The sequence below is a fragment of the Bufo gargarizans genome, chromosome 3 (assembly GCF_014858855.1).
Source record: "Bufo gargarizans isolate SCDJY-AF-19 chromosome 3, ASM1485885v1, whole genome shotgun sequence".
NCBI lineage: Eukaryota > Metazoa > Chordata > Amphibia > Anura > Bufonidae > Bufo > Bufo gargarizans.
The window spans coordinates 471,377,125-471,396,195 of record NC_058082.1 but is presented as its reverse complement, the minus strand read 5'-3'; the positions used below and the strand labels follow the sequence as shown (position 1 = coordinate 471,396,195).

At 42.4% G+C, this 19,071-nt stretch overlaps 1 protein-coding gene across 3 annotated transcripts in view; it reads right to left on the bottom strand.

Annotated features, from left to right (window-relative positions):
* MOSPD2 (motile sperm domain containing 2) overlaps positions 1–19,071 on the bottom strand; it is a 164,301-nt gene that overhangs the window by 32,681 nt on the left and 112,549 nt on the right. For all 3 annotated transcript variants that reach the window (XM_044283710.1, XM_044283711.1, XM_044283708.1), the window contains exons 7-9: positions 18,887–18,925; positions 16,800–16,924; positions 15,087–15,263 (exon numbers count right to left, since the gene is read on the bottom strand). In XM_044283710.1, coding sequence (XP_044139645.1) covers positions 15,087–15,263; positions 16,800–16,924; positions 18,887–18,925 — 341 coding nt within the window. The remainder of the gene's footprint in view (positions 1–15,086; positions 15,264–16,799; positions 16,925–18,886; positions 18,926–19,071) is intronic.

Below are 19,071 nucleotides of genomic sequence, written 5' to 3'. Positions count from 1 at the left end.
AGAATGCTATCAATCACTGATAACGCCTCCCCCGTATACAGCCATCTCTGTATACACACTTAGACCTCATGCACACGACCGTATGAATTTTGCGGTCCGCAAAGAATAAGGATGACGTCCGTGTGCATTCCGTATTTTGCGGAACGGAACAGCTGGCCCCTAATAGAACAGTACTATCCTTGTCCGTAATGCGGACAATAATAGGATATGTTCTATTTTTTTGAGGAACCAAAATACGGACATACGGAAACGGAATGCACCTTTTTTTTTTTTTGCGGACCCATTGAAATGAATAATTGCGTATACGGTCCGCAAAAAAAACCTAAAAGGGAAAGCACACAGGAAGAAAATACGATTGTGTGCATGAGCCCTTACACAGAGAATACTATCAATCACTGATAACACCTCCCTGTGTACAGCCATTAGTGACTGACAGCTATCTCTGTGTACACACTTAGTTCTCACAAACGTATTTTCTTTCCGCTTCCGTTCCGGGATTTTTTTGCAGAACGTATGCGGAACCATTCACTGCAATGGGTTCACAAAAACAACAGAAGGTACTCTGTGTGCATTCCGCTTTTCCGTTCCGCAAAAAAGTAGTGCATGTCCTATTATGGTCTGCAAATCACGGTCCGAGGCCCCATTCAAGTCAATGGGCCCGCAAAAAATAGAGAACACATACGAAACACATCCGTATTTTGCGGATCCATACTGTAGAAATGCTATGCCCAGCCCATATTGCTCATGTCTTTGGTGATTAATAAGTTACTGTTTCCGTTTCTGATCCGCTAAAAACGGAAACCATCCGGATATGTTTTGTGGAATGACGGAGCGAAAGAGGACTTAAATCAGAGAAAAAAAAAAACAAAAAAACTCAGATACGGAACAATGAATCCGTGAAAAAAGGAACGTAAAACAAACAACGGTCGTGTGCATGAGCCCTTACACAGAGAATGCTATCAACCACTGATAACACCTCCATGTGCAGCTATCAGTGATTGACAGCTGTCTGTATACACACTAAAGCCTCATCCACACATCAGTGTTTCACGGACGTGTGCTGTACGTGTTCTCCACGGACAGCACACATCCCCATTGATTTTAAAGTGTGTATTCAGACATCAGTGTTTTAGCACGGTTCGTAGGTCCGTGTTTCTATTTTGTCCGTGTTCCCGGATCCATCACCTCTATTATAGTCTACGGGTCCGTGAAAACCACGGATGCAACACAGATGCCATCCGTATTGCATCTATGTTTAACGGATCATTAAGAAGAGATGCTTTGAAAATTATTTTTCAGCTGTTCAGTGTCAGTGAAACACGGAGGCAACGCGGACAGCAAAAAATGGACCCACGGACCCAACACGGATTCTTCACGGACAGCTTTCAGATCATCGCTAAAAAGGGTTCATATGAATGCTCGTTAGTGATGATCTGGCAGTGTAATACTGCCGCCGATTACCTGAACAACGAGCAAACGTTCCCCATACTGAGGAGGAGATCGCTGTATGTAATAGCAGCTGTCTCCTCCGCTGACGAGCAGGCGATTGGCGGGAAGGAACGCTTCCCTCCTGACAATAGTCTGCATGATCTACTCATGAAATATAAGCCTATTACACCTGTAGATAATCGCCAAGATCATCGCTAAAAAGGGTTCATATGAACGCTCGTTAGCGATAATCTGGCAGTGTAATACTGCCGCCGATTACCCGATGAATGAGCAAACGTTCGTTCATCGGGTAATCAAAGTCTTTCAACATGTTTAAAAATAATCGTTTGCCAGATCATGCTATGTAATCAGCACTCTGCAGAGGGCAAACAATGATTTAGTATGGGGACGAGCGATAGCATTAGTTATCGCTCGTCCTCATACTCAGGAGGAGATAGCTGAATGTGATAGAAGCAGTCTCCTCTGCTACCGAACAGGCGATTGCCAAGAAGGAACGCTTCCATCCCAACAATCGCCTGCAAAATCTGTAGGTGTAATAGGGCCCTTACACAGAGAATGCTATCAATCACTGATAACACATTCCCGTGTACAGCTATCAGTGACTGATCTCTCTCTTTATACACACTTAGGCCTCATGCACACAAACGTATTTTCTTTCCATGTCCGTTCCGTTTCTTTGCAGACCGTATATGAAACCATTAATTTCAATGGGTCCGCAGAAGGTACAGCGTGTGCATGCTGTTTTTGTATGTCCGTATTTCCGTTCCATAAAAAAAATAGAACATGTCATATTATTGTCCGCATTACAGACAAGGATAGTATTGTTCTATTAGGGGCCAGCTGATCCGCTCCGCAAAATACGCACACGGACGTCATCCATATTTTTTGTGGATCGCAAAATACATATGGTCATGTGAATGAGGCCTTACACAGAGAATGCTATCAGTCACTGATAACAACACTTCCCTATGTACAACTATCACTGACTGAAAGCTATCTATGTATACACACACACAGAGAATGCCATCACTGATAAGACCTCCCTGTGTACAGCTATCAGTGACTGACAGCTATCTCTATATACACACTTACACAGAGAATTGATAACACCTCCCCCATGTATAGCGAACAGTGACTGACAGCTGTCTCTGTATACATACTTACACAGAGAATGCTATCAATCACTGATAACACCTCCTTCATGTACAACTATCAGTGACTGACAGCTATCTCTGTATACATAATTACACAGAGAATGCCATCAATCACTGATAACACCTCTCAGTGTACAGCTATCAGCAACTGACAGCTATCTATGTATACACACTTAGGGCTCATGCACACAACCGTATGCCCTCCGAGACATAATGTCCGCGAGCATGCCATATGTCCCGGAGCAGCATACATTCTGCGCACAGCATCATAGATGATATTATGAATGCGGGACAATAGCCCCGCGGGCGGCCGGATGCGCACAGCATCATAGTAACCTATGATGCTGTGCGCTCCCGATGTATGCCGCTCTGGGACATATGGCCCGCTCACGGACTGCATGTCTTGGAGGGCATACGGCCGTGTGCATAAGCCCTTACACAGAGAATACTGTCAATCACTAATAACACCTCCCTGTGTACAGCTATCTATGTATGAAAAGGTCTGCTTTAAAATGAATAAGCTTAATTTGGTAAATCCAGAATACCTCTTTAAAGTGGTTGTGGTTTTGAGGTTATGTTGAGCCGAAAGAGAGGGGTCCCCCTAATGAAAAGATTATTGGTGAAAGCTGTGGCCGGCATCTAACATGGCTCTTATCTGGAGAACCAATGTAATTGGCTGAAATTGGTGACCTTTAGACCTGTCTCCATTGTCAATATTAGCTGACTGTTAGGTCCTTCCGCAGCTTCCACATGGGCTTTAAAGGTATTGGCTCACAAGTAACTGTATGTGTATTTTCTTATTCTTTTACTAAAAATGTCATACATATCTAGCAGTGCTTTACAATTATGATCGTAGTGTATCTTGACACATGCTTAGACAGCGAATTGACTCCACGACTGAGCAGGACAGGTCCATGGTCCAGTGCAGATGGTTTTCAAGAATAAGAAACTGCAAAACCACCACTGTATGTCCCATACTGTCAGCTGAATGCTGCTCTGGGTCTTACTATACAAGTCTGTCTATCAGCTACATAGCCTTAAAGGTAATGTGTCATGAGTTTGTAGGCTCTATCTCCCGGTCTGGGCTGTGGTCACATGACCATGTCCATTCTTATTTCCTATGATGTGATGTCCATGGGCGGGGCAGTGATGGGGGAGTGTCTATGTAACTAGCTGGGTGGGAGGAGCCATAAACTAGTTGGGTGTTGTTAAGGGCAATGGCAGAGAAAGGAGAAGTACATCATGGGTTTGGTTGGATAACAGAACAGAAAGTGCTGCATATAGGATGGAAACCAACCACAGGGATTTGTCTACATGGTGAAAACAGGTCAGGTGAGTCTAAACAAAAAATAAAATAAAAAATGTATATGAGGTAAGCAACTACATGAGCACATCTGATGGTCACAACCACCCTGTAATCCACCAGCAGTGGCCGTGCTTGCACACTATAGAAAAAAAGCACCAGCCTATGTGCGCTCCCCCACTCCTGGCCAACAGAGAGGTTGGAGCTTTTTCCTATAGTGTGCAAGCACAACCACCGCTGTTGGATTGCAGGGTGGTTGTAACCATGGAAACGAGCAGTGTATAATGTGAGGGAAAAATTAACCAAACCAGCAAAGGAAGCAATATGGACAATCACAATACATTAGTAAGTGCCTTGTATTTACACTTTTCTACATAATGAATGCCATTTGCTGAAGTGAGACAACCCCTTTTAAGCCGCCCATTCACATTCATTCAGTAGTAGACCATAGATGATTTTTACAGTCAGGTCCATAAATATTAGGACATCGACACAATTCTAACATTTTTAGGTCTATACACTAGCACAATGGATTTGAAATGAAACTAACAAGATGTGCTTTAACCGCAGACTGTCAACTTCAATGTGAGGGTATTTACATCCAAATCAGGTGAACGGTGTAGGAATTACAACAGTTTGCATATGTGCCTCCCACTTGTTAAGGAACCAAAAGTAATGGGACAGAATAATAATTATCACTTTCACTTTTTAATACTTGGTTGCAAATCCTTTGTAGTCAATTACAGCCTGAAGTCTGGAACGCATAGACATCACCAGACGCTGTGTTTCATCCCTGGTGATGCTCTGCCAGGCCTCTACTGCAACTGCCTTCAGTTCCTGCTTGTTCTTGGGGCATTTTCCCTTCAGTTTTGTCTTCAGCAAGTGAAATGCTCAATCGGATTCAGGTCAGGTGATTGACTTGGCCATTGCATAACATTCCACTTCTTTCCCTTAAAAAACTCTTTGGTTGCTCTTGCAGTATGCTTTGGGTCATTGTCCATCTGCACTGAGAATCCCCGTCCAATGAGTTCTGAAGCATTTGGCTGAATATGAGCAGATAATATTGCCTTAAACACTTCAGAATTCATCCTGTTGCTTTTGTCAGCAGTCACATCATCAATAAATACAAGAGAACCAGTTCCATTGGCAGCCATACATGCCCACGCCATGACAATGCCACCACCATGCTTCACTGATGAGGTGGTATGCTTAGGATCCTGAGCAGTTCCTTTCCTTCTCCATACTCTTCTCTTCCCATCACTCTGGTACAAGGTGATCTTGGTCTCATCTGTCCATAGGATGTTGTTCCAGAACTGCGAAGGCCTTCTTAGATGTCATTTGGCAAACTCTAATCTGGCCTTCCTGTTTTTGAGGATCACCATTGGTTTACATCTTGTGGTGAACCTTCTGTATTCACTCTGGTGAAGTCTTCTCTTGATTGTTGACTTTGACATACATACACCTACCTCCTGGAGTGTGTTCTTGATCTGGCCAACTGTTGTGAAGGGCGTTTTCTTCACCAGGGAAAGAATTCTTCGGTCATCAACCACAGTTATTTTCCGTGGTCTTCCGGTGTTGCTGAGCTCACCGATGCGTTCCTTCTTTTTAAGAATGTTCCAAACTGTTGTTTTGGCCACGCCTAATGTTTTTGCTATCTCTCTGATGGGTTTGTTTTTTCAGCCTTATGATGGCTTGCTTCACTGATAGTGACAGCTCTTTGGATCTCATCTTGAGAGTTGACAGCAACAGATTCCAAATGCAAATAGCACACTTGAAATGAACTCTGGACCTTTTATCTGCTCATTGTAATTGGGATAATGAGGGAATAACACACACCTGGCCATGGAACAGCTGAGAAGCCAATTGTCCCATTACTTTTGGTCTCTTAACAAGTGGGAGGCACATATGCAAACTGTTGTAATTCCTACACCATTCACCTGATTTGGATGTAAATACCCTCAAATTAAAGCTGACAGTCTGCAGTTAAAGCACATCTTGTTAGTTTTATTTCAAATCCATTGTGGTGGTGTATAGAGCCAAAAATGTTACAATTGCATCAATGTCCCAATATTTATGGACCTGACTGTATGACCTGCCAAGAGCTCAACTACAGCCACAAGTGTACGGTCTCCATGCCATGTTCGACAACGAGTGAATGACTGTAGGGAGGTTGGGGGGATATTATAGATTTCTTTTTGAGAGTCTAAAAGATCTTCTTTAAAGGGGTTCTGCAGTTTTTTTTAAACTGATGATCTATCCTCTGGATAGATCATCAGCATCTGATCGGCAGGGGTCTGACACTAGTCGTGATGTCACTGGGCCTGTGGTAAACCGTGAGAAGGCTGCCAATCAGATGCTGATGATCTATCCTCTGAATAGATCATCAGTTTAAAAAAACTGCAGAACCCCTTTAATGATCTCTGTCAGATTACTGGGTGGTCAGGGGACACGTGTGAGCAAGGAAATGTATTCAATGCATTTCAAATAACTTTGTATCTCCTCTACCAGCATGAAATAATGTCTCCCCCATATTCTGCTGCAGAGATCGGCGATGTGTCAAGGCATAATTCTTGTACAGTTAAATCAGCAAATCCAGAAAACCTCTTCCCAGACGTGTGCCTGTGAATATATTGTCAGCTTGGGTCATTACCATCGCAGTTTCTCCTCATACGCTGGCCTTGTGACAAGTCCCGCCGTGCAGTTCCTCTTCTGCCAGACCATCGGAGGAACCATGGACAAGACCGACATCCTGTAACTGTACAAAAAAAAAATGAAAATACACAGAAATGAATACAAATCAGCAATTAGTTTTAGAAAAAGTTTAGCGGAAAAAAAATGCTATTTGCTGAAGACTTACAGTTTGATGCAGGGGAGAGCTACGTCCCACGCTCCAGGGCTGGCTAACGGATAGACGCCAAGAGGCAGATGCAGAGCAGAGGCAGCGCAGGGCTGGGGTTAGACGGAGCAGGTTGCAGTAAAGATGAAATGAAGCAGGTGCAGCGTTCTCATTCCTCGCTCTCCTCCCTGTAGCAGCAGTCTTCATACACTGCGTATAGAGAACCTACCCCTCCTCTTCGCAAGAATGCAATCACATTATCCGGGGTCAGTTGATTAATTTGAAACCATTTGATCACCACGTGCGATATTAATATTAGTTAAACAGTTAGTCCATCAAATGCTGATCCGTATTACAGTGTTAGCACATAGATGAAAACCCGCGCAGGCGCGCTTTGATTTTCTGCATTTGGCCGAGAATGCCAAAGGCACAATTGGCAATAGTTAGTCTTTAACCCCTTAAGGACACAGCCTTTTTACACCTTAGGACCAGGCCATTTTTTGCAAATCTGACCAGTGTCACTATAAGTGCTGATAACTTTAAAACGCTTTGACTTATCCAGGCCGTTCTGAGATTGTTTTTTCGTCACATATTGTACTTCATGACACTGGTAAAATGAAGTTAAAAAAAATATTTTTTTTGCACCAAAAAATACCTAATTTAACAAAAATTTGGAAAAATTAGCAAATTTCAAAGTTTCAGTTTCTCTACTTCTGTAATACATAGTAATACCCCTAAAAATTGTGATGCCTTTACATTCCCCATATGTCTACTTCATGTTTGAATTATTTTGGGAATGATATTTTATTTTTTGGGGATGTTACAAGGCTTAGAAGTTTAGAAGCAAATCTTGAAATTTTTCAGAAATTTACAAAAACCCAATTTTTAGGGACCACTACAGCTCTGAAGTCACTTTGCGAGGCTTACATAATAGAAACCACCCAAAAATGACCCCATTCTATAAACTACACCCCTCAAGGTATTCAAAACTGATTTTACAAACTTCGTTAACCCTTTAGGTGTTGCACAAGAGTTATTGGCAAATGGGGATGAAATTTGAGAATTTCATTTTTTTGGCTAATTTTCCATTTTAACCCATTTTTTCCACTAACAAAGCAAGGGTTAACAGCCAAACAAGACTGTATATTTATTGCCCTGACTCTGCCATTTACAGAAACACCCCATATGTGGCCGTAAACTACTGTACGGCCACACAGCGGGGCGTAGAGTGAAAGGTGCGCCGTATGGTTTTTGGAAGGCAGGTTTTGCTGGACAGTTTTTTTGACACCATGTCCCATTTGAAGCCCCCCTGATGCACCCCTAGAGTAGAAACTCCAAAAAAGTGACCCCATCTAAGAAACTACACCCCTCAAGGTATTCAAAACTGATTTTACAAAGTTTGTTAACCCTTTAGGTGTTGCACAAGATTTAATGGAAAATAGAGATACAATTTCAAAATTTCACTTTTTTGGCAGATTTTCCATTTTAATATTTTTTTTCCAGTTACAAAGCAAGGGTTAACAGCCAAACAAAACTCATTATTTATGGCCCTGATTCTGTAGTTTACAGAAACACCCCATATGTGGTCGTAAACTGCTGTACGGGCACACGACAGGGCGCAGAAGGAAAGGAATGCCATACGGTTTTTGGAAGGCAGATTTTGCTGGACTGGTTTTATTGACACCATGTCCCATTTGAAGCCCCCCTGATGCACCCCTAGAGTAGAAACTCCAAAAAAGTGACCCCATTTTAGAAACTACGGGATAAGGTGGCAGTTTTGTTGGTACTAGTTTAGGGTACATATGATTTTTGGTTGCTCTATATTACACTTTTTGTGCGGCAAGGTAACAAGAAATAGCTTTTTTGGCACCGTTTTTTTTTTGTTATTTACAACATTCATCTGACAGGTTAGATCATGTGGTAATTTTATAGAGCAGGTTGTCATGGACGCGGCGATACCTAATATGTATACAATTTTTTTTATTTATGTAAGTTTTACACAATGAATTAATTTTTAAAACAAAAAAAAGTTTTAGTGTCTCCATAGTCTAAGAGCCATAGTTTTTTTTAGTTTTTGGGTGATTATCTCAAGTAGGGTCTCATTTTTTGCGGGATGAGATTACGGTTTTATTGGCACTATTTTGGGGTGCATATGACTTTTTGATCGCTTGCTGTTACACTTTTTGTGAAGTAAGATGACAAAAAATTGCTTTTTTTACACCGTTTTTTTTTTTTTTTTTTACGGTGGTCACCTGAGGGGTTAGGTCATGTGATATTTTTATAGAGCCGGTCGATACGGACGCGGCGATACCCAATATGTATACTTTTTTTTTATTTATGTAAGTTTTACACAATGATTTCATTTTTGAAACAAAAAAAATCATGTTTTAGTGTTTCCATAGTCTAAGAGCCATAGTTTTTTCAGTTTTGGGGCGATTATCTTGGGTAGGGTATGATTTTTGCGGGATGAGATGACGGTTTGATTGTTACAATTTTGGAGTACATACAACTTTTTTGATCACTTTTATTAACTTTTTGGGGAAGTAAGGTGGGCAAAATTTCAATTTCATCATAGTTTTTAATTTTTTATTTTTATGTCGTTCACCGTTTGGGTAAAGTAACATGACCGTTTTATAGATCAGGTCGTTACGGACGCGACGATACCAAACATGTGTAGGGAATTTCATTTTTTTTATTTTTAATCAGTGATAAATGTGTTTTTTGATTTTTACTTTATTTTCACTTTTTTTCACTTTCTTTTTGACCCAGACCCACTTGGTTCTTGAAGATCCAGTGGGTCTGATGTCTGTATAATACAGTACAGTACAATATATAGTACTGTACTTTACACTTTGTCTGAACAGATCTATGCCTTTCAGCACAGATCTGTTCAGCACCATGGACAGCAGGAAGCCTGAGAAGGCGTCCTGTTGCCATGGGAACCTTCCCTGCTCAGTTATGGTCAGAACTGCGCAGACGGGGAAGGGTAAGGACGGGGCTTGGGGGGCTGCCTGGAGGCTCTCTCCCTCTCCATTCGGAGGGGCTGCAAAGGCACAGCAGCCCCCCGATGGGAGAGGGAGGGAGCTCCCTGCGCTGTTAACCTTTTCCATACATCGGTCCGTACGGACCGCTGTATGGAAAGGGTTAAACGGCTGACATCGCATCACCGATGTCAGCCGTTTATACCAGGGTGCCAGCAATGTGCTGGCACCCTGGTATGCCCACTAGACGCCAACGATTACGCAATGGGAGGCGCACCGCCCGCAACCCTCCCCCTGCACCTCCCACCCGGCAAAAATCACTAAGGGGTGCAGGGGGGGATACAGATATATTTTCGGCATACTAAAGTTTCTGATCCCCGCGGATCAGAAATCGCAGCAATCGCAGAAATCGCAGCAAACCGCAGGTCTGAATTGACCTGTGGTTTGCCGCGATCGCCGACATGGGGGGGTCACGGGACCCCCCGGCGCATTTAGCCTAGGTGCCTGCTCAATGATTTGAGCAGGCACCGGGTTCCGATCACTGCCAGCCGCACGGCAGTGATCAGAAATACACAGGGCGTACATGTACGCCCTGTGTCCTTAAGTACCAGGGGACAAGGGCGTACCTGTACGCCCTATGTCCTTAAGAGGTTAAAGGGCATCTGTCAGCAGATTTGTACCTATGACACTGGCTGACCTGTTACATGTGCACTTGGCAGCTGAAGACATCTGTGTTGGTCCCATGTTCATATGTGTCCGCATTACTGAGAAAAATGAGGTTTTAATATATGCAAATGAGCCTCTAGGAGCAACGGGGGCGTTGCCGTTACACCTAGAGGCTCTGCTCTCTGCAACTGCTGCGCCCCCTGCACTTTGATTGACAGGACCAGGCATGATTACGTTTACACTGCTTGTCCTTGTAAATCAAAGTGCAAAGGACGTGGCAGTTGCAGAGAGAGAAGAGCCTCTAGGTGCAATGGCAACCCCCCCGTTGCTCCTAGAGGCTCATTTGCCTATATTAAAACTTCAGCTGCCAAGCGCACATGTAACAGGTCAGACAGTTTCACAGGGACAAATCTGCTGACAGATGCCCTTTAATAAGAGTACAAAAGACGCATTAGTTCACTTATGTAAAGCAGAGCAGAAAGCTTTATTCAATAAACAAAAGGCCCATTTTAATGAACTGCTAAGAAAATCCTGTGAATTCTTGATAATTAATTCCCCCTCTTTTATAGCAATACAATCGCTGTCAATGTTTCGAGAAAATGAAGTGCTTAACTTTACCGCTTTCTCTTTACAGACTTCTCTTATGCAACAGTAAAGGGATCCGCCACTTACAAGGAACGGAACTCTCTCCTAGAGGTAGCGCAAGACACTCTGCAGAGATGACAGCTGCCATCAGCCGCCTGAACTGAAAACCATCCATTTTTAATGGCTTTCCCCCAGGTAATGCCATGATGCTGGAAATGCAGCCATGTCCCAGCATAAGATTAGCATGAAAGTAATACATTATAAAATAAAAAATAATAATTATGATCATTTTGCCATTTCAATTAGCAATTGTGGGTCCTCCTACATCTCCTATTAAAAGCAAGGTCCATGCGGGGCTTCCTGGTCCATAAATACAATGGCAGAAGTGAGACATTTTTAAGGACGGGCATGAGGAAAGGGGGAGTGAAGGGAATGTAGCGGCATTAAAAGTTCATATGCCACCAAGGCTCGGTGAGAAGCTATTGGCACTCTAACTGCTCCCATGGTCACCTTTGACAAACTAGCAGCTAAATCATATAGAACATGATCAACCTAACAAGACTTCACAATTCAGTTTCTTTTCAAGCACTACGAGTATGGATGACCACTTTACAGCCATCACACCCCCCCATTTAGTAAACAGTGTGGAGACCTGCATCAACTTGGAGGAACTGGAGTGATAGCTAACCTCTGGCCCTCCAGCTGTGGTGAAACTACAACTCCCAGCATAATCCATTCATTTCCGTGGAGTTCTGAGAACTCTTGGGAGTGGTAGTTTTACCACAGCTGGGGTGCCGGAGGTTAGCCATCACGGAACTAGAGGGTCGATACAATCTGCTGACAGCCCACTAATGTCAATGGCCACGGTTTAATGCTTCTCCTGCAAACCTGGGAGCTTTCCATGGTGATAACTTATTACTGGGGACCTTTCGGGGTTGTCAAAAGCAAATGACATCTATATTCATCTTAAGCCATGACCTTTCAAACAACTGTACCGTCAAAAATCTTAACATTAGGTATATTGTACTGGGTACGCATAATCTGGCTAATGTAATATTATTGGAAAAGGGACCGTATAACGACCAGACAAAACATTTATGACATCAAAGGGGTTTTCCGGGACTTAGATCTTGATGACCTATCCTCAGGATAATCAGTATCACTCAGATTAGTGGGGGTCCTGTTCCCGGCACCCCTACCAATCAGCTGTTTGTAGCAGAATCGGACGCCGGAAACTATACAGTGGTCAGAAGCAGAAGCCTACATCCAGCGAATGGGAGGCGACTACCAAAAACTGCACAGTGAACGGAGCCTTCTGCCTGTCCACTGTAGAGGCTGCAAAAAACTGTTGATCAGTGGAGATGCCAGGAGCTGGACCCCCAACCAATCTGATGCCGACAACCTATCCTGAGGACAGGTCATCAGTACACAAGTTCCGGAAAACCCTTTTAACCCATTTGTCAAAAGCAGCACCTCTTAAAAGGGGTAATGTAATTTTTTTTTTTTAAACAGATTAATAAATTAATTTAAAAAAAATTTATATTTACTTTCCCAAACCCTCTCTGTTCCCGTGCCGCTGCTCCATCCTCCATGTAGCGGTCACATGCGGTATATAACAATTCTTTGCCACAGCCAAAAAATTGCATCATGGCTGCATCGGTGGGGAGGAGAGAAGCAGCTGCACTGGAATGGAGGGGGTTCATGAAGGTAGTTATCCCTTTTTTTTTAATAATCCGATAGGCTTTCTTTTTTTATTTATTTAAATATTTTATTAGTTATAGTACAAAAAAAAATCATATCACTATTACATCTATAGAATTATAAAATCCCTAAGTCCGTCAATTCTGGTTTGTAAGCATAATTAACAAACATTTCATACAAATACCCATAGTTATATGGATATTAAAAACCAAAAATCTATTAGAGATCTCACATAATGTGGGAGAGGGCAGAGTTCACCCAGCATCCAGAGCTTAATAAGACGGATGCACAAAGCATCACATTTGACCTAATATCATCTGTAGAGGGCAGGGATCAGAGGCCTGCAGCCCAGGCGGCCGCCAGGCAGAGAACGCGCGCCCCGCGCGCCCTCCCCCAGACACGGGTGCGCACATTCGGCAGGGCTGACAGTCATGTGAACATTCACCTAGTACTCACATAGACCATACGTGGCGGGCTTACAGTGATCTTTGATCACAGACATTTTATAAAGCAAAAGAGGGGGTACAGCAGTCTTATATTACAGCGGTGTAGAAACACGATAGGCTTTCTGATTATTTTACAAAAATCTCTCTCCGACAAACCCTTTAAGGACTACTAAAATAAAAAAAATAAAAATATTAGCGACACTTACCAGGACATGAAGTTCTTCCTTGTTCTATCTCTTTTGAAATTCAAAAAGTGAACATGATGCAGAAGAACCCCCCCCCCCCTTCTGTTTTAGACATGAGGCAAGTAAAGCCATGACTACTCATCTAAGCTCTACCCCTCAGAAATAGGTTTTATGACTATTATTTGATGAATCGAGGATACAATATAGTCCAATTCAACAGTGACGGCTAACTCGCACATCTGTCATGGATGGAGCCGTAATAGGACTAACACAGAGCTGCATGAACCCCCTACGGTACGGTCATATGAAGGGATATCAAGGTGTTTTCTGCTGCATTTCATATGCATCTCCTCCTCAACAAGCGCTGCGTGCGGCGGAGGTTGACGTAGCCTGTATGACAGGTTTAGGACGCAAAGAATTTTTAAATCTCCACATTTCAAAAGCCATATGTCTTTATTTTTCACCTTGTTTTCAGCAAGACAAGTTGCATTTTTTTTTTTTTTTTTAAGGCAGCATTCTGGGTTACATCTAATTGTGTAATGTTCACAATTTTTTCGGGGGAGGTGAGGTGGTGACTGGTTTAAAAAAAAAAAAACACAGCAATTTTCAACATTATTTTTGGGGTTGGTGGCATTGATATATCATAGAGACATGTCAAAAGTTGTGATCGGAGGGGGTCTGAATGTGGAGACCTCCACCCATCCTTAGAACAGGGGAGAGAAGAGTACAAAAGTGTGTCGGCTTCTTTTTTGAGGAACGAGCTGTAGTTTTCATTGGTGCCATTTTGGGATACACAGGACTTGTTTATTATTAACTTCATTATTAGGGAAATTGAATGAAGAAGAAACAGCAATTTTGGCAATTTTTTTAAATGATGTTCACCGAATAGGATGAAAAAAAATGTGATAATTCTATGGTAAGGGTTGCTACGGATGTGGGGATACCAATTATGTATTAGTTTTTTATATATTAATTTTAAATTGTACTTAAAGGTTTTTTTAAGCAAACAAGTGTTTTTTCACAAAAAAATAAAATAAATATATATATATATATATAAATATATAGTTTAAGTCCCAGTAGGGGACATGCGATCCTCTAATCTCTCACATAGTACACTGGAATACTTCTCTATTGCAGTGTATTATTCATCCTTTCCAAAGAGACTGCCTAACAGGGATCTATACATGGGCCATTGCTAGGACCATGGCTGCTATAACTACCCCTGGGCATTGCATTGGGTGTCCAACAGGGTGATAGAGGGAACCCCCCTATCTAACCACTTAGGTGGTGAGGTCAGCATTTAGTTCAAGAGGTTAAACTACCTGGATTGGAGACATCTCCAATCCTGGCTGTTAGAGCCATCTGCCAGCTAAGTACCACAGGCACCACCTACAAGTGATGAGACAGGCTCAGCTCTTGAGGCTAGGTCATCACAGTACCGTACTATTACGGCATTGAGGGAATATTACTTGCACTGAGGGAATAGTACATTACAGAGAGTGAAGGGGTTAAACACCACTTATTAATATTGCCAACTAAGGGAGGGAATAATATATTGCTGGAAATGTATTTTTGCTATTTTCCCAAGGTGGGAGAAGACCACTCATTCCCGTTGCAGTGGCCGCTTCCTGCTCTGGCTCTAGTAGGCTCTTGACTAGAGCCAGAGCAGGACGATTTATGAGAAACCCCTTTAGGCATTCTCAGTTTATACAGTAGTTGGCTGTAGTATGTAAGCTGCTGTTCTTGACCTTGTTGAATTCTACTAAAATGAAGTTGGTACCTTTTTAGGCTTTGGTGCACTCTCCTCGATTGATAATGAATCCACCGTGTCCCTGGCATCCATCTCACTCTCCTCTTTGGCTTCTAATTCATCCTCACAAGATGCTGGTCCGTTTTCACACATTGGAGTTTGGAAATCATCATCGGGTAACGGAGGATAACTGTATTTAAAGGGATCCTTAAACACACAAGTATTAAGGTTCAGGGGTCTTGTATGGTGCTGTAATAAGCTTTCACTGCAATTTACTTCTAACAGGCGGAAACTACAGAAGCAAAACAATTCTAAAAATTAAAGGGGTTTTCCAGGAGTTCAATACTGATGGCTAATCCTCAGACCTATTAAAGTGAATGGGCCTGGGCTGCAATACCAAGCACAGTTGTTATACAGTGTATGGGGCTGTGCTTAGTATGCAGTGAGGAGGAGTCAATCAGCCGATCGATGGAAATGCCGGCAACTAAATCCCCACCGATCAGATACTGATGGCCTATCCTGATAATAGGCTATCGATATTGAATGCCCGGCAATTGTGATAATCTAATATAAATGGATTGGACCCCTTAAAAAACATTTACTAAATCAAGGACATTTTTAAAGTCAGTTTTACAAAAGTCTATGTTGCCATAATTTGCACTTAATTGTGGTACACAATGTATGAGCCTCTTTAAACGTTATGGATACCTTTGAGGGCAATTTTTGTTATTATTACATTCTACTTATTTTGGGCTTAAATTTATTCAATTGGTCTTTATAAAAAATGTTCAGCCACTTTCCCAGTATCACATTGAATCTTTGTATTTACAGCGCAGCAGGCTCTGTGTTTACATTGAATCCAGTCATCTGAGGGCTCATGTGAATCCCCCATCTGTGATCTCCAGAAGTTTAAAAACATTTATTAAGCCATATTCTCAGCAGTGTGACAAAAATCGAGGTGTAATGAATATTTATGAGTGTTCACACTTCAAAGAACATGGCTAACGACTGAGCAGGCAGCTCCTGCTGGATGACGGGACTCAAACTTACAGTCTGCAGATAAACTCTCAATTAACCCCTATAGTACAAGAACTGCTCTAATTTTTCAAAAAAATGATGTTTAGCCCAAAAGGAGTAGAATGCAGAACAAAAAATTGCCCACAAAAGATGTCCATAGCCTTTAAGTCTTCCACTTGAGATGCGTCTCTACGTTTTACCCCCACGTCTTTTAGTGTAGTTTGATGGCGACAATGTTTCAACTTTCCATAAATTTGTTTTAAATCAGCTAGAAAGGCCAATCACGACTACTTTTTCTCCTACTATTTAGTGAGTGATGTAAAAATGCAAAAAATGCCTGTGCAAATAAGCTAAAAAAATTGAATATTCTGAATTTGCAACTTTTTAAAGCCAGAATTCGGGAGTGCAGGGCATCATTAATTCTCTCCATGTGCTTAGACTGGCAGAATAAGAATGTCTATTATTATTAAGATAATTATGAATGTCTTATCAATCACCAGGTCTGTGAGCACTACACAGCAATGTCTATTTAGTGAGGATGACGAGGGCTACACCAAGAGTTATTTTTGGAAGCCTGTAAATCCTGACGGGTAAGAAAATGCACAGCCTCCCGAATCTCCATACACAGTCGCTGTGTGAGACGTCTTCTGGGATGTCAGCGGTTGAAGGAATTAGCAACCTTCAAGTCTTCTGACAAGTGTAACAAGGGATTTGTGCACAACTTACCGTTCCTCCCATGTGTGGAAGTAAATACTCGGCACTGATGAACTCTTGAATTTCACTCCTGTTCACAAATTTCAGCATGTTTATAGCTTCTGGACCAAGCCAGCCCTTTATAATTTTAAAAGCAGCTAACAGAAAAAAAAAAAAAACATAAGAGAACAGTTCAAAAATGTTAAAATCCATACAAAAAAAAAAAAAAAAATCTATAAAATATTTCCAAAAATATATAATTTAAAAGGGGTTAGCCCATGAACCATCTTCATGCCAAAAGTCCTGAAATTCTGTAAATAGTAGTTTGTTTTCAGCATAAAAAGACCCTTTTTTCCAGAGGCAGGCAGAGGAAGCTGGAGGAGCAATGGTGCACAGAATGGTTTAGGCCCGCCCTTGGTGCACTTAACTGCTCATTTGCATATGGATTCAAAGCCCTTTTTCTCTGGAATGAAGCAACGGATCGCTATGTGAAAGGTATCATTACATTCAGCTGAGCTAGCCCTACAAGGCGCAGTTGAAGGCCCCATGCACACAGCAGTTGCCTGGCCGTATTGCGGTCCACAAACAGCAGGTCCACAATATGCGGGCACCGGCCATGTGCTCCCCGCATCACGGATTCAGACCCATTCACTTGAATAGGTCCGCAATCCAGAGCTGCGGTGTGGTACGGAGGCACGTAAGTTCTACAGAGTGCTTCCGTGGTGTTTCTGTCCGTGCCTCCGCACCGAAAAAAAATAGAACATGTTCTATTTTCTTGCGGTGCGGACGGATCACAGACCCATTCAAGTTGAATGGGTTTTGATCCGTCCCGGCCGCATCACGGACGTTGCCTGTGCATTGGGGACCACAAATTGCGGTCCCCAATGCACGGAACGGCCGCACAATGCCCGTGTGCATGAGGCCTAACTATGAATATCCCGGTGATGGATTTAAATTAGGTAGGTAATAACATCGGTTCGTCGGCAAGTTCACAAGAAGAATTTACCAGTAATAAAATACACAATTGATATAGAGGGCTTTATGCCCATTAATATGACTTATTCTAATGGACCATTTTCGGCCGCTATCTATGGACCTGAGGTGATAGAACGATTATTCTGCTCTACAGGAAATGATGCCGTCGCTTCCTGCCTTCAGGACCAGATTTAATAACAAGCGCATGAACTATTCACAGCCATGTATACCTGCAGGGCAGACAAGGTATACAATAATCAGCTGTCACCGGCGGAAGGAATATTAAATGATTGTGCGACTTGTGCAGTCTGATCTGCATATACCAGTCAGAAAGCATCAACACAAACACTACCTGGAATGACAGTATGGCAGCTCGTAGTCACTAATGATCGGATGAACAGACGCCATGCTTGTGCAAAATAAACTCTCTCTGGACTGCAGAGACATATGGAGGTTTCTGGGGGATTTTATGGCAGATTTCACCCTATACATTGCAAACGGTGAAATTTGCTGTAAAAATAAGTCGCACAAGGTTCCTTGCAGATACCATAAGGATTTTTTTCTGCAGCGAGACCCATCCGATTGTTTACCAAATGGTCGGGTGGAGGTCTCATAAGGGGCTGTATCTGATCATAGAGAGAACTGCGCAGCTGCTCATAGCTCCACAGTTCTCTCCACATCAGGACAGGACATGTATGATGGGAGACTGTGAAGAGCACAAGGTATCAAATATTAAAGGGCTTGTGCAGTGCTAAAATATTGCTGACCTATCTTCAGGATAGGTCACCAATATCAGATTGGCGGTGGTCCGACTGCCCACCAATCAGCTGTTTGAAGGGGTAGCGGCACTCATGTGAGAACCACGTCCTCTTCAAAATTACCTGCGTTTTGTCAGAGGCAGCGCAGAGTAAATACAACTGCTCCGTCCCATTCAAGTAAATGTATTGTAATTACACTGTGCCGCCTCTGCAAATGAGACTGCACACAGACAATACACAGGTGAGTTTGAATCAGAAGCAGCGCTTGCACGACTGCCGCTACTTCATAAAACAGCAGGTAAAATGGGTCATCAATATTTTACCACTGCACAACCTCTGTAACCCATTCTTCTATCTCTATAGCAACCACCACAATATCACACTCACCGTTCATTATCCATGGCATTTCGAATATCACAATCTTTGCTGGAAAGAGATAGGAAAAAGCTGATGATTTAAGTACAATATACAAGCATATTTTTTTGGGGGGTATTTCTAGTTAGATGGATGTTACTTTCTAAGTTTCTAATACTGTGAAACATGTTACAGGGGGCAGTCTCAACTGATCGCTG